The following is a 17,486-nucleotide window of genomic DNA, read 5'->3' as shown; positions in this document are numbered from 1 at the left end:
TTGCTGTTTGGCTTCGCTTTATAAATATTGATAATAGAGAAAATTTCTGCATGAAAATTTACATAACAAAATTGAATTGCTTAAGTAATAAATAAGCATGAAATTGATTTCTTGAAAGAGTGGATAAAATGAAGTGCACTTTGTTTAATTTATGAATATCTAATCCATTAAATAGGCACCATGGTTATTAAAAGGTTTTTGCCAATGATATTCAAAGTAGTATAAATCAGGCTAAATTGGCATTCAACCTGCATGTATTTAAATCTATATATCTTTTATTACTGTTAAATATTTTGTTTATGATGTTGAAGTCAGTTAATTTTTTCTAAATTATCAATTAGTTTAAACGATTTTCTTACTTTATTTTCATAAAATGTTATTGGTGCATTTGGTTTCATTTAAAACTTTATCAGTTATTGTTAGAATTATTTTATAATCTAATTATGAAGAAGTGGGGTGTATAATCAAAAATGTGGGATCATTTTACAATAAAGGTAAAGGTGGAGTAAACAATAAATAAATGTGGGATACAATGGTATACACAAAAAAAAATGTTGAATATTTAGATGAGAAAAAGCAATGAGGGGGTTACACATGTACAATAAAAGGAAATGTGGGATATACATGTACAATAAAAGGAAATGTGGGGTATACATGTACAATAAAAGGAAATGTGGGATATACATGTTTATAAAAGAAAATTTGCAAGAAGCACAATGCAATTGATATTATAAGCATGCATACATCTCAGTGAGTAGCGGATCCAAAGGGGGGTTCTAATGGTTGGAACCCCCCTTTTTCGGACGATCAATGTATTTGAATGGGGACGATGTAGTTGGAACCCCCACTTTATCCTGTGTTGGGAAGCCCCCCTTTTTAAAATGTCTGGATCCGCCCCTGCAACTTACCCTATCATGGAACTGTTAGATTCGATGAAGGTCAACTATGATTTGTATTAATGAAAGAACATTGCATTTATCCTTAGTACAATCATCTAAGATTCTAAAAATATAAGTAAGATTTTTTACGGACTTAACATTGTGTTTTTAAAAAAGTCTGTACGTTTATTTGTTGGGGTTTTCCAAAAAATGGTGGAATGGCTGTAATACAGTTGTAATCTAGTGGATTTATGATATGACTTGTTGGTGTGACACTGAAGTTAATATGAAGTATGTGGTGGGAATCTGAAAAGCTTTTCCTCTAAAGTATGATTATTATGTTGTCTTCATCCTTGGGTGGGGCTCTATAATGAGATAACATTGCAGCTATAGTATTACTCTAAATACATAAGTACAGTTAAACAACCTTGTGTTAATCATCATACATGACCATGTATTTTAATCTGCTTCAGGAAATTCAATGTACTTAGCCCAAATTGTTAATTCATTAACTGATTTAATAATTATGACCTTTAAGATAAGGGTCTTGATATGATCTATTTATAGTAACACTAGGTTTATTTTTAGTAAGTATTTTGGCTGATCATTGCCAAGTATATTGTAATTCATTGTCATTGATCTGTTTGGCTTAACATTCTTGTCCAACTTAATGTCTATGTCTTTGATAAGGATCTAAAATAAAACTAGTATTTAATATGGTATAAGTTCTTACTTCGCTGTTAAAGACAAGTCTCATTTTATTTATATTTATGCAAAAATTAGAATGATATTATGCTTTGGGAATATACTTATCATGTTTGAGTAATAATCCCTTCGCAGGTGAGATTTCAATTTCTATTGTTTACATCAATCATCATTCTCATCGTCATAGTTATAAATGATATTACACTTAATATATTTTTTAACCCAATGTCCTTTTCAAAGGCCTTGTGTCCTTTAACATGTATTTCACAGAGCTATTTGTATATACTCATCTTTTTACCTAGACAAAAATTTGTCCTCAGATAATTGCCTGATCTGTTTGTATGTTATAAGCACATGAAAGAAATTACTTTATAATGGTAGAAGTGTTTACAGTTGATAATTGTTATTTGTCCCTAAGTAAAGCTGCCTCACATGATAAAAGTTAATATTGCAACTGATTGTCGAAACACTACCATAAAATCCTCTAAATTATCTTCAACCAGACCTAATCACAAAACACTATCATAAAATCCTCTTAATTATCTTCAACCAGACCTATTCACAAAACACTATCATAAAACCCTCCTGATTACCAATTCCAACACTTTATCATAAAACACTATCATAAAACCCTCCAGTTTAACATCAACCAGACTTCTTCTCAAAACACCATCATAAAAACCCTCCTGATTAACCACCAACCAGACTTTATCACAAAACACTACCATAAAATATACCTGATTACCACAGCCAACACTTTATCATAAAACTCTCCTGTTTTACATCAACCAGACTTTATCACAAAACACTACATTAAAACATCTCCTGAATACCACCAACCAGACATTATCACAAAACACTATCATAAAATATCTCCTGATTACCAATTCCAACACTTTATCACACAACACTCATAAAACACCTCCTGGTTACCACTGCCAACACTTTATCACAAAGCAACACCATAAAACCCTCCTGATTACCATCAACCATACTTTATCACAAAACATTACCACAAAACACCTGATTACCACTGCTAACACTTTATCACAAAGCAACACCATAAAACCCTCCTGATTACCATCAACTATACTTTATCACAAAACATTACCACAAAACACCTGATTACCACTGCCAACACTTTATCACAAAACATTACCACAAAACACCTGATTACCACTGCCAACATTTTATCACAGAACACTACCATAAAACCCTCCCAATTAACATCAACCAGACTTCATCTCAAAACACTACCATAAAACCCTCCTGATAACCACCAACAAGCCCTTATTACAAAACACTTCCACAAAAAACATCAACCAGACTTTATTTCAATAACATATCGTTATCAAAACATTGCAATGACCATCAACAAGACCTTAGTAGAAAACACTCCCTTCCAGCATCAACCAAGTGTCTTAACATTACCACTAAAGGCAATGATATCCTTTAATATGAGGAATTTTTAATTGAAAAGTAGAAATAGACTTGATCTTTTTCTGCTATAACATCTCATCAGGTCTTGTGTGTGTTAAAGTAATTAATATGTAGTGTTGTTATAAAAGTAATTAAATTGTTCAATTGTAATAGGAAATATTAATGATTAATGATATAGTGTCAGTAACCTTTCTTCTTCAGTAATTACAGTGGCGGATCCAGGGAAGGTTCCAGGGTTTGAAACCCCTCTTTCTCCTGGTTAGCGACCCCACATTTAGAAATGGTTAGATTATTATGACAGCAATGCTTTAACACATATGATCACAGTCTCTACAATTCAGTGATGGATATCTAGAAGTGCTTAGTTAGGTCATCATGTGACCACATAAGAAACTATAAATTATGAAAAATAGTTGACTGCTTTTTTCTTCTAAATCAGTTGAACTAGATACTAGTAAACACACATTAATTAAGTAACAGATTGCAACAACAACTGTTTACTGTGCAACAGGTTACAACATAAAATAAAAAAATATTTTGAAGTTCATTGCATTTAGAAAGGTACACATAACTCAGTCTGCAGATTGACATATTTAACCTGATAAATAATGGACAAGTTAACTGAATAAAAAGGATACTTTTTTTAAGGAAGAAAAAACTCGGATAATTTTATCAATGACTTGAATGGTGATTTTTGTGTCAGTTTCTGTTATTTGTGTATTAAAAAAACCCAAACCTTCATTTCTGTAAGCTATTTTTTTAACCATATTTTTTATCTAATTCTCAACCATTTTTTTCCCCAGAAAGGTTGAGTATATTTTTTTCTTTCTAATCAATGTTTAATTATTAGATCTCGGTTCTTTCAGTAAAAAAATCAATTACTATATTAGATTTTTTAGCTTTCCTTTGTTTTTGCTATGTGACAACTCCCTGAAAAAATGCTACCATTGTTGTATCCTAATGACATCCGATGCAATGGTAACTTTGATGAGATTAATTCATGATAATATAAAAATTGGAAGGATGTTAGAGAATGATGTTATCTTTATATGAGGAGACAAAACACTTGTTAATATATCTCAGTCTACAGGATCAGGGGGATTTCTAGGGTTGTAACCAGGGTTCCTGTCGTTGGAACCCAATCCCCCCTTTTTTTTTTTACGATCAATGCATTTAAATGCAGACTTAAGTTTGCAACCCCCCCCCAACCCCCCCTTTTCTGGGTTAGGAACCCCCTTTTATAAATGGCTTTATCCGCCCTGGAACAATTGACAATAAACATTACAGAGTTGTACTACATTTAACATAATACATATTGTAAGTAGTCTATTTCACTTTTTCCACAAAGTATACAGATTACTTAATGTGTTATACCTATAATGAGCCTATTATTTAATGTATGATCTCCATAATTAGAATGATCTACCACAAATTAGTAACAAGCACCTGTCTATAATTAACTATTGATTTGTTGATGGCTAAAATGATTATACTCATCAATAATTGATACATCTCCAACTAGGCAGATATAGTACTTTTTTTTAAACTGAACTATTCCTAAACTGAACTATTCCGTTTTAAAGATTTTCTCAGAGAGAGAGAGAGTACATTCTTTCAGTTTTTTGGGTGAGCATTATTAATGACTAGTCACTGTCCTCAGTCTCATGAGCAAGGGTCAATGACTTTGTCTAGTTATATATATTGAGGTCTAAAGTGATATATCATTTCACTAATACATCCTCTTGTTTAATACACCACCATTCAACTAAATGTACTTGTATGTTTTGCCATTTTGATTGATTTTTTATAATTAGATGATATTCTGTGTCTACAAAGAAAATCACTACCTTATAAATGAAAATAAAAAAGAAATATCAAAGTATTCTGAAAAAGATAAATGAGTGATGGTCTCAAATATTATGAAAACAATCTGTTTAGAGCATCTATAAAGGGATTTTAACTTGACCAAGAAAGTCAATTTTATGGTTATATTTAAGTACAGAAGGCAATATGATAAAGTAGCTTTTTTTACACATGTGGGTGGTGTGTCTTCATCATAAACAATATTACTGGTATAAAAAACCAGGATGTTGGGATCAGTGTCTCCTATGTTCTTAATAACTGAGTGACATTATAAGTTATTGTAAATGACAGTTTAGGAGAATTATTCTCTCATCAACAGAGACTTACTAAATCATCAATGGAAATTAAAAGTTTGTCAAAAACAGCACTTTTATGTTCTATAGAATGAAGAGCTGATCAGGGTAAAGTAGATTAAAAATCAGAAAGTAAATCAGACAATTTGTGTTGAAGTATGATCATTGGTTAACCAGGGAACAGTATTGGAATCTATCTAATTGCTATCTTATAATACACAGATTCTCAGTCACCTGATGTCTTGGAAAATATAAAAGTACATTTGAGGATTATTGATCAATAAATATGTGAAGTCAGATTTAAACTGATTTCACCTTTAGTTTTTTTGAATGTTTAGAAAGGAAAAGGAGGCCAGGGGTTGAAAGCAGTACGTGAAGTAACACATGTTTTTCATAATCCATTATAATTCAATAGTTTGATTTTTTTTTTAAGTGAAGCTAGCCTAGTAGCAACTTAACCTTTAAAAGTTTATAACAATGCATTTCAACAACATATAATCGACTTAGAAGTTTTGGTATGGACATCAGTAAATATTGTTAATTCAACAGAAATATTTCATATTTCCAATGTTTCAAGGCTGCATAACTATTGCCTAATCTCTAAGAACTTGACAAATATTTGTCACTAAAACTTGTTGATTAATAAAATAAGACAAATGTTATTGACCGATGGACACTTGATGATTATCAAATAACAAATAAACACAGGAAATGCTACTTTTAGATAAAAATATAGTGCTACTGATAGAACAATCAGTGTACACTAGCAGAACAAATGTCCTGTGTTTACTATCCTAGAATCAGGTCAGCGATAGAAAAGAGACCAAGTTAAATCTATAGGTGGAAAAAGTACATGTTGAACAGTTAACTAAATAGAATTCCCCTCAAGTCATCTGGTACTCTGGTCTGCATGTGTTACAGACCTTTTGGTTAAAATCGCAAGGAAAGTATTGAAAAAAATCATGTTTAAACCTCATCATTATTTGGGATGTTTTGACATTTGGCTTATTGATGTCATATGACAATCAATTTTGCTATGTGGCGTCAGCATACCTGCTAATGGTTAATTTACAAGTAGCAATAAGATGTTTTAAGAAAGCAGTTACTAATATGAGATTGATTGAAATAGAGAAAGTATTGCAACTAAGAGGTCAAGCTGTATGATTGGTCAAAACAAATCTTTGTACTTTAATAAAACGGAGCACCAGAGACCTATAAAAACCCTAGATTTTGGTTGGGTTCATTTAACTCATTCTTTATTTTTTTATATTGTGTTTTGTATAATGTTTGTCACCTCAGGTCTTTTTTCATTATTTTACCATGGTGACCGTGTTGTCAGTTGGTATCTTTCACCTCTCTGCTCAGCTGACCTGTAACATGTACTTAAATATTGGACATGCCCATACAGGGGCTGGTCCAACCATTTTCAAAAGGGGGTTCCCAACCCATGATAAGGAGGGGGATTGCAACCATATGTCCCCATTCAAATGCATTGATCCTCCACTCTGGATCCACCACTGCCTATTATGTCTCCATTCAAATGCATTGATCCTCCACTCTGGATCCACCACTGCCCATTATGTCTCCATTCAAATGCATTGATCATCCACTCTGGATCCACCACTGACCATTATTTCCCCGTTCAAATGCATTGATCATCCACTCTGGATCCACCACTGCCCATTATGTCCCCATTTAAATGCATTGATCGTCCACTCTGGATCCTCCCCTGCCCATTATGTCCCTATTCAAATGCATTGATCGCCCACTCTGGATCCGCCCCTACCCATTATATGATGTCCCCATTCAAATGCATTGATCATCCACTCTGGGTCCACCACTGCCCATTATGTCCCCATTCAAATGCATTGATCATCCTTTCTGGGTCCACCACTGCCCATTATGTCCCCATTCAAATGCATTGATCATCCACTCTGGATTCGCCACTGCCTATGTTTAATCTTTATCATTGTGTAGAATCATTCAGACTAAAAGGGTCTCTGAGAATGTTTACTCTCATTCACTTACATTGATTCTTACCTGTTAAAGAATATAAATGATTAATGTAATTTGTACTGAAATACCAGATGTCCTTAACTTTGAAATATGTTTTGTTTTCAAATCATAAATAAGATATTTTTATGTTTATTTCAAGGTCTTGGTGGGAAATTACAGTCTGTCATCAATTTTAAATCAATATTTTTCTTCAGTAATTTTATAAATCAAATTCCTCCGAGTGTAGGAGTCTTTTGATTCAATTTAAAAACTATTCACCTCATCAATAAAGTTTATTTCCTTAACTTGAGGTGATGCTTTGGAACAATTAAAGTTTTTAAGTTCCTGAAGATTTTACTAAAAGAGTCAATACAAAAGATAAAAACATATTTTGGAAAGTATAACAGAAATTTTAAAACTTATTTAAAAGATTTTTATTTTTTTTATTTTTCTTATTTTATTGGCACCCATGGTCTGATCAGGGTAGTCTCAGTTTTATTCAATGATAACTAAAAGGTGTATTTGTGTGTCATCTTCAGATCAATTTATTGTTCATAGTTATGAGAATGTCATCATAACCTGAATTTTTAATGATCTTCATACTCTTATTGGAATCTTCAGATTGTGAAAAATCCTGATTGTGAAAAAATGTTCTAAGTGGATCAAATGCTTTAAAACTTGGTAATCAGATGTTTTTTACTGGTCAGTAGTATAAGTAAGTACAGGCATACTGTTGTGAAAAATGTTCTAAGTGGATCATACGCTTAATTAACGAACTGATGTTTTTTATTGGTAAGTAATTAGTACCTGAAGTAGTACAGGCATACTGGACTAGTGGGTGTTAACAATGGAGTATAATCTAAATCTGGCAATGTTTTTTAAATCCATATTATTTACCATGATAGTACATTGCAGTGTTTAAGTACTGGGAAAATCAATAGGTTTACATTCACATCCACTAATGATAAGTACTTATACTTATCTACAGAGGTTAAAAGTCATACAAATGGAAGATTTCCGCTTGTTTAGTCTATTTTGTTTTCCTCAATTGCCATTATTATAGGATTTTTAATCGTTGATGATATAGGAAACAATATTTGTCTTGTTTTGTTGATAGCGGTAAGAAATCTTTTTGTTTACATTAATAAATGTGTTTATTTACAAAGTTTCACCCAGTATTACCATTCTTATAATATCATGTTTTATTACCTGCTCTATAAAGATTTTATCTAGAATATGTGTACTGTCTAACTAAGATTCATTTGTTAAAACACAAATTTGCATACTTATTACATGTTTGATAGCACTTTGTGGTATTTGCATGGTCTGTTTTATTATAGGTTTAGAAACAAATTCTTAACATTTTGAACTGTTTGTCTCATATCCAAGAAATTATGGTTACTTTGATTTCTTTATAAACCTTGACTGATTTTCTTCTAACCTCTGATTTTGATTTTCATTTAGCCCTTGGATGTGATTCCTATTTATCCCTTTAGTGTGATTCCCATTTAGTCCTTGAGTGTTATTCCCATTTAGCCCTTGTCATTCCCATTATCTGTTGATTTCTCAAAGTCACTTAAGGTCCAATGGAAACCCAGGCTTCCTTATTACATTTAAAACTATATTCACTTTACTAAACATCAATTTAAAATCTACTTTAAAATATATACAGGTCCATCAGACATACTGGCTGCTTTATGCCAGTCTAAAACTGCCTAATAATAATATGTGTTCTATTTGTAGAAGGGAAGAGTCAGGACTGTCAAAGTTATCACACATGTCACAATTACCATTAGCAATGTACTATAATATTGTAATTCTTCTTAGTTGACATTAAAGATTTTGTCAGTTTTGTCAACTTATTTTCCCAATGGCTAAAGATAAGAATGCAGTCACATATAAGAATAAGAATATTTATGATTCCAATCAAGGGCACTTGATAGATGTCATGACATGTATACACAAAAACAATACATTGCAATTTGTAACAGAAAAACAGTTTTATGTTTTGGTCTCAATGTTTTGTTGGTATCTGTTTATAAATGGCATTGCATGATATGAACTTGTAGGTGGCAGCCAGCTCATGCCATCTGACATGCTCATAAGTGCCAATTGGCATGACTTCTTACTTGTAAGTTACATTGCATAATGGAGCCTTATTCATACATGTGAATGTGGCTTTCCTGAGACTTATATTGCTAGGTTTAATTGTGAATGTGTCATTGCCTTAAAGGGACTTATTCCTAGGTGTAATTGTGAATGTGGCAATTTGCCTCAGACTAACATTCCGAAGTGTATTTGTGAATGTGGCACTGCCTGAAACTGATTCCTAGGTGTATTGGTGAATGTGGCTTTGACGTGGTCACTTATTCCTAGGTGTATTATGAAATGTGGCTTTACCGGGGTCACTAATATTCCTAGGTGTATTGGTGAATGTGGCTTTGCCGGGGTCACTTATTCCTAGGTGTATTATGAAATGTGGCTTTGCCGGGGTCACTAATATTCCTAGGTGTATTGTTGAATGTGGCTTTGCCGGGGTCATTTATTCCTAGGTGTATTGGGGAATGCGGCTTCTCCTCAGACTAATATTCCTAGGTAACATTGAACAACATGTTATTGTAGGTGGCATTTAATGAGGTGGTATTGTATATGTAATGACATCTGTCTTCCGTTATTTGCTGTGAATTGTAATTTGAAAGTTTTTATGTGGATATAAGGCTTGAAGATTTATGGTTGATGACAACCCCTAAAAGATTTCATGTCCTCTGTTTTTATGAGTTGTTTATGTTTTTGGTCAGTTGATATGACACAAATGGAGTGACAAGATTTCTGTCAAAATAATGTAGTTCTCATTTGAATGTTAAGGTATGACTTTGTTTACCTGTGTTTCAAGGTGAGTTGTCACAAACTTCCTGTCATACAGAATTTATCTTATTGGGCATGAAATATCATATGCAGTCTGATAAAACCACCTAGCGCAAAAACCATGTAAAAATATGACAATTATAATGATCAATGGTGCAACGGGATGAAAAATGTTCTGATTTTTGTGCATTTTAATGCAAAATTATCTGGGTGGGGTGTTGGAAACTCGAGTCCTCCTTAGAAATGGTCTTGTTGATTTAACAACCACCCCCACTTATCAATCATCAATAGTTTTATATTACATATTTATTGGGTAAATTAGTCTCCCTTTTGTGTAGTTTTATGATGCAGGTTTGACCCACATTATTTAAAGCAGACAAAAAAATAAGATTTTCTGGAGGTAAGATATAGAACATGAATTCAACTTGAATACACTTTATTGTCACTGCAGAAATTGATAACTTAATTTTTAAAAACTTTTTAATTAAAAAGATTTGTATTAGATATTATACCTTCATATTTTGAACTTGTATTAAAGTTTTAAGATTTTTACAGATTGTCTTTTCCTGAAGCAATCGTTTTGTGTTCAATTTTCACATAATATCATCACAAACCACAATTAGCAAAATAGTTTAATGCAAAATTGGTACCTTTAGGGGGAGAACTGAGTTGTTCACTCATTTATTTTACTATTTTTTGTGATAAAAGTGTTGTTTTAAAGGTCCACTGTTTATAAGCTCATGTAGGCATGGTAACTGACCTTGACTTTAAGAAAGAGTCAAGCATGCCTTTATTCTGTGAACTCTCTGAACTCATGTCAGAATTAGGGCACATAAGCTTAGAAAACAAGTGGAGATATTACAGCCTTAGATGGAACATTCAATTGGATGACTTCTACATCTTTTAAAAATTTCTCTTTTTAAATTTCCTGGAGTCTTAATCTTGTGGATTCATCATCATTCGGCTATATGTACGAAAAAAGATGAAATATTAATGTTGGCAGTGTATATAATGTTTGGCGGGGAGTCACATGTTTATTTCAAGGTTATAAGGCCCATCTATAGATCACCAACAGCTATTATTTCATACCAGTCAGATTTATGTGACCACAAGTTACTATATATAGTAACAAACTGTACATGTAAAACATCCAAATATATACTTAAGTCAGTTCATAAAAGCTGAATTTTGACATTTACTACATAACCAATGTTTTTATTAGGTACATTTGAATATGCTGATTTTAAATTTCCTATTCATATGATTGTTATGTTTTTATACAAGGTGCTAAATTATTATAATATACAGGTAAATTAGAATAATAAACCTGATCATATTTACACAATAAATGTAACAGCATAGAGTGGCAAAAGTGGCACACTTCTGTTCCTATGTTTTATGATACTTAAGTAACATTTTGATATATTCTATCAACTCAAACATTTCTACTATGAAGTCTTCGCTTTATTCTTTTTTTTAAAGGACTGTGTGGAGTATTAGAGGTATATGAAATTATTTTCTTCAAAACAAAAATATAAACTGAGGAGTTTTACATTGATAATGGACAAAAGCTTGTATCATAGAAACTTACAAAATGGTCTTACAGTAAAATAAAAAGTCAGCAAAGAACAAGATGTGTGAAAATAAAGATTCCATTTTTTTTTTCATGTGTAGGTTCAAACCTTTTTCAACTACCGGTAATTTTGCCATCTTCTTTTGGACTTACATAGACCTGACATAAAGAGTCACAGTTTCAGTTCAGTTTTTTGAAAGTACTGTTTTCTTTTTAAATGTTGTTCAATACCAGGATGCACTTTTATTCCAAGTTATTATTTACCAATTTATTTAGATTTTTAATCATCAGTCATTTGACAAGGTCCTAAAAGTCTCTTGGTCTTATCAGCAGATTGTTTATAATAAATTGGAGCATCAGTTGGTCATGAAGTACATATTTTGTAAGCAAGTTTGATAACAGCCTGAACCATATCTAGGTATAATTTGCTATCACAGTTCTAGTATTGGTTTGACAAGTGGAGTAAGCAGGTCAGGTTTTAAACCACTCAGTATCAAGGCTTGTTCGAATACATGTAGTGACATACAGCATTTTTGGTTTTATGGAGATGGAAGTTTAAAAATTCTGCTTAATATAAACGGATAACATTACTGTAATAAATGTGAGTAAAAACATTGGTATTTTTATTTTTTGTCAAGTTTGACTGATATAAGTAATGATTTAGTATTTCAAATTATTGTCCACTTTAACTAGTGGAAACTTATTTGTATTTGAAAATCAATTACTTAATCTCCTTTCCAATAAATAAAACTTCAGTTTGATAAATTTTCTGTATTCTTGACTTTCGCTAATTAATGTATAAAAAATAAGTTTTTGATTTTCCACTTACTGATATATTTTATAACTAAAGTATTTTAAATTGATTTTAATCTTCCCCTTTTCCTGTAAATAAAACTTATAATTTAATACTTAGTATCATCCTCTTGTGCAGATGACTAAAACAACAAAATTTAATGTTTTCATTTAATTGTTATAACCTTTGTAATTTTTTAACAATTGCTAGCTGTATTGTATTTAAAAGATTTGCATTATTTAAAATTAAATGCATTTATTATTTAATATTTGCATCCTCCAGATTTCATAGATCCTGTAATGTAAAACATCTTAATTTAATGGATTAATTTGAAAATTTGCATAATTAATATGTTATATAGAAATTATCAAATTCATTTAGATATTGAATAATTCCTGTTAATTTACAGACACAAATATTAGTGGAGAAATTTCTATGTTATATAAAGTGATGGTTCATGATAAAGATTTACTTGAGAGAAAACTGAAATTTCTGGTCCTCAATGCTCTTCAACATCGTTCTTTATTTGGCCTTTTAATTTTTTTTTATTCAAGCGTCACTGATGAGTCTTTTGTAGACAAAACTTGTTCTTTATTTGGCCTTTTAAATTTTTTTTATTTAAGCGTCACCGATGAGTCTTTTGTAGACAAAACTCATCTGGCCCTCAATTACAATATTTCAATCCTGGTATCTATGATGAGTTTATTCTAATGTAAATCAGTAAATGATAATTGGAAAAAAGTGAAGATTATGTATTTACAAAATGACGTTGATAAATGACCATATGCCTCTTTATAATTAAAATGCATAAGGATGCAGTTTATGAACATTAATTTAAAATACAGGACATCCTTTTGATTAAAAAAAACATATTTTATTGGAACTTTCAGAAAAGTAAGATTTTATTTTAAAAATGATTTTTTTAAATATAATATTCATGATATTTGAAGAGTTAATTTTTTTTTTGGTTTATTTAGTTTTAGTATCTATCTTCCTTTTCATTGTAATTGATATTAACTTTCCATTGTCTACGACAGAACCAGATACTTCTTGTTCCGTACAGACAATGTTATTTTAAACAAATTGTCTCTTCTATCGATTTAACCAAGAACTATTTTACCTAATGATTTGTGCAGTGTGAATTAGATAAAGGCAATTTGAGTTTTTTGTTTATAAATAGACAGTGATCTATTTCGGATATATTGTGGTGATGCTTTTACGTCAGAATTTAAATTGCTGTTTTATAGACCTTTACAAAAAGGAAAATTATTAATTTGATAAAATTTCAATGTCTACCTTCAATAATTTTGATTGAATTATTAAAAAAATCATTAATTTTATTTGGAAGTTCATTTACTACATTTTAAAAGTAAATACTTATAATACGATTGCAATGTAAAATCTTTTTCTAGGATCAAGAGACAAAGATATAAACAATTAAATGATCACATTCATTTCAAGGTCTTCTATATAGATATAGGAAGATGTGGTGTGAGTGCCAATGAGACAATTCTCCATCCAAATAACAATTTAAAAAAGTAAACCATTATAGGTCAATGTACGGCCTTCAACATGGAGCCTTGGCTCACACAGAACAACAAGCTATAAAGGGCCCCATGATTACTAGTGTAAAACCATTCAAATGGGAAAAGGCAGTATGGATTTCGCTCATTGTTGAAAGCCATACGGTAACCTATAGTTGTTAAATTTTATGTCAATTGGTCTCTGTTTGCAAGATATCCCTTTGGATATATACCACATCTTCTTAATTTTATATTCATTGATCAGCAAAACCTGAACTATATAGTAATTATAGTAAAAGGAGCTCGGATTACAAATTTTTAAATAATTCAAAAAAGAAAACTAACAGTCTGATTTATCTAAAACCAAAACTATAATAATAAACAACTGTGTCAGACAGCAATCACCAACAACTACTTAGATGGAAGGATGCTGAAAGATAATGCAGCTTTAAATGTTTCAGTTGTTTGTTAGCAGTAACCTTCCCCATCCCCCCTCCACACAAACTCTTAATGTTTATACACATTTTTTTTAATAATTATTCAAAACCAGATTTAAATAACATTTACAAGATTCTCTCTTGAGAAGTGTATGTTAATCTAATATAAAAACTTTTCTCTGAGCAGATGTTTTTATAAGGTATGATAAAAATATTGACCAGTGACTTTTCCTTAATTTACACCACTATAGTAAGGCGTGTTAGAGGTAACATTTAGAAAAATGTCAGAGCAATAATCTGACTTTAACTGTGATTTTATATTTGATTTCACAGTAAGATGATGAATACAGGAATTGAAGATGAGTATGTATATTTTAATTCAATAATATTTCAAAATTTTCATTGCCATTTTTTTTTTTTATATATTCTGAATATATTGTAAAAAAGACCTGATCTATTGTAAAAGTATTTAGTTCATGGTTGTTTTTTTTATCAATAAAGATAAGCATATTTTCAGTCACAAATTACAATATAAGCTAAGAAGTATTCTGCAAATGTTTAACATAAAGGATCAAATTCATTGTAGTTGCATGCCTTTATGTGTTCTATTAAGAATGCATACAGAGACCTACAATACATCATGCAAGGTCATATTTATAGTTTGCCCTTGATGTCTCATTCTCATTTAGTTTCCACATTTAACCCTCCAACATTCAATTCTTGAAAATAGTAATATGTACCATGAATGAATAATTTTTTAGTTACATATTATCACTTTTATTATTGCGTTTTTTCTGAAAAAAAAAAAATCATGTTTATAATTTTGGTTTGAACAGTTGAACGATGTTCCGTTGCAATTGACTCACATTGTTCTGCAATAAATTTTAAACCTTTCAACCAATGAATTTCAACTGATGACAAAATGAGAGACATTGCTTTATACTGTTGATTTTCACTTTTGCCATTCAGGAGTTATGGTCCTTGATCGATTGGAAAATTGTATTTTAAGGATGTACAAAAATTTCTAGAATTAAACTTTTTTTCTTAGCCTGATTTTTTGGTTTATAAGACTGTAACAAAATAATTGGCAAAGAAAAAATCATATGGTGGTGCACTTCTCTTTTTGCTATAGCCCTTTGAAAATGCCCAATTTTGATGAATTTCCCATTTTTCATCGAATTTTACCTATTTTTGGGCTATTATCTTGAAAAAAATTACAGTTCCACAATTAAACTTTTGTTCATACTTTCTATAAAGATTAAGTGGACCAATCTGAATAAATTTTACTTAAAAAAACTATAGGTAGGTGTTAATATAAGAAAGTTTTATCATATTTTGACGCTTTTTTGTGTAAAATTTACCATGCTGTCGATTTTCTATTTTTGTGATTTTTCTCAGTTTAAAGAACAAAATGCATATTATTTCAACTTTTTTGTTATAAATGATTGATAAAATACATATCTAAGAAATTTGAAAAGACCAAAATGAAATGGGATGTACATGATTCTTGTAAAATCATTTTTTGTATCCCTCACCCATTTTCTCAACATTTTGGCTAAAAATACTGACTTGATTGGGCATAAAATTTGAAAACTGGATGACTCAAAAACCGTTCATTGTAAATACACAATTTTTTCAAAGAGTTATGTTTGATTATAATATTTTTAGAATTCATTGATATTTTCCACCTGCATAGCATGTTTTTGAAATATTTCAAGAACGAGATTTCAACGAGACTGAACGAGACTGAAATGTCAGAAGAATACATCCTTAAGTCATTTCTGTGCAATATAAAGTTGAGAAATATTTTACCAATCCTTTTCAAATTTCAATATGTTGTTTATACTGTTGACAAAACTGAGGTCAAGATATATATATGATTTTTAACTTTTGGCCATCATTACTGAAATGACACTAAATATCTAGGTAATAAAAACCAGGGTTGCTGCCATTCTTGCAACATCTCCCAAACCAATAACAGTGAACATTAAACAATATAAAACAGCTGAAATATACTTTATCATTAGTTATGTGGATGATATTCTATAAAAAGTTATAATCTGAAACACTTCAATAAAAAATAAATCGCAAAATTAGTTTTCTTGTACTAAACAGTAATAAAGGGACATCCGTTCAGCTTGATACTGTCTGTTGTATGCTGTGAAGACTATTTAGACACATTCTTGGGAGTAAATAGATATAATAAGATGTGGTATGAGACAACTCTCCATCATTGTCACTTTTTGTTAAAGTAAACCATTATAGGTCAAAGAACGGTCTTCAACACAGAGCCTTGGCTCACACTGAACAGCAAGCTAGAAAGTGCCCAAAAAAATATGTGTATTGAAAATCATTCAAACGGGAAAACCAACTGTCTAAATTGTAAAAAAAAATGAGAAACACTTGTGATCCACATCAACAAACGTCAACCACTGGACATCAGATTCCTGCTTGTTAAAAATCGAAAAAAGAAGATGTGGTATGATTGCCAATGAGACAACTATCCACAAAAGACCAAAATGACCAAAAAGCCTTCGTTTGACTGCAGACTGCAGAAGACAAGAAGAGCATTATTGCAATAGTTAATAGAAAATAAATACTTGGAACATTGATACTTTGATTTATTAATGTAAAAAAGGCAGGCAGATTAAATATTAACTATTTGTTTGCTTTGTACAGAGATTGTGTGGACCTGTTTAAACATTTATAACTGTTCCCTATTTCTAGCTGGTTCCCACCCACTTGTAATTTATATTAGTTTTTATTTTAGTATTTCCAATATATTTACGTCAAGCTAGATGTTTTTTTAATGAAAGGATAGAAAAATATTGAATTTAAAACAACAGAAATTTAGAAAACATTTTTTAGAATAGTATTTTAGTTATATAATATTTGTACAGTTAGAAGCATCGGTATTGTAAGAAATAATGATTTCAGTTATTTCAGACAATGGATCTTATTTTGTAACACAAACACTAATATGATTGATATATTAGGTCATAATCAGTTAAAAAAGGATTATCTTCAATGTAATAGGAAAATTTATGTCTTCATTTTGCCACCTACAAAATAAAAGTGCATTTAAAATTGAATATGGTACATTCTTGCATGTAAATGAAAG

The 17,486-nt window shown here is 30.8% G+C and overlaps 1 protein-coding gene across 8 annotated transcripts in view; it reads left to right on the top strand.

Moving 5' to 3' along the window:
• Positions 1-17,486, top strand: part of LOC134715081 (myocyte-specific enhancer factor 2C-like) — an 80,591-nt gene that overhangs the window by 41,676 nt on the left and 21,429 nt on the right. Inside the window, exon 1 of one of the 8 annotated variants that reach the window (XM_063576971.1) lies at positions 8,107-8,293. The exons of 6 other annotated variants lie outside the window; for them this stretch is intronic. Coding sequence is in view for 1 of the 2 variants with exons in the window: in XM_063576965.1 (XP_063433035.1) it covers positions 12,212-12,213 (2 nt within the window). In the remaining variant the exon portion in view is untranslated. Of the gene's footprint in view, positions 1-8,106; positions 8,294-11,966; positions 12,214-17,486 lie in introns of those variants that run through there. One more of the 8 variants, XM_063576965.1, reaches the window with a different exon arrangement.

This window comes from Mytilus trossulus, chromosome 4 (assembly GCF_036588685.1).
Source record: "Mytilus trossulus isolate FHL-02 chromosome 4, PNRI_Mtr1.1.1.hap1, whole genome shotgun sequence".
Classification (NCBI taxonomy): Eukaryota; Metazoa; Mollusca; class Bivalvia; order Mytilida; family Mytilidae; genus Mytilus; species Mytilus trossulus.
The sequence above is the reverse complement of the archived record's forward strand: the minus strand, read 5'-3'. Positions and strand labels throughout refer to the sequence as shown.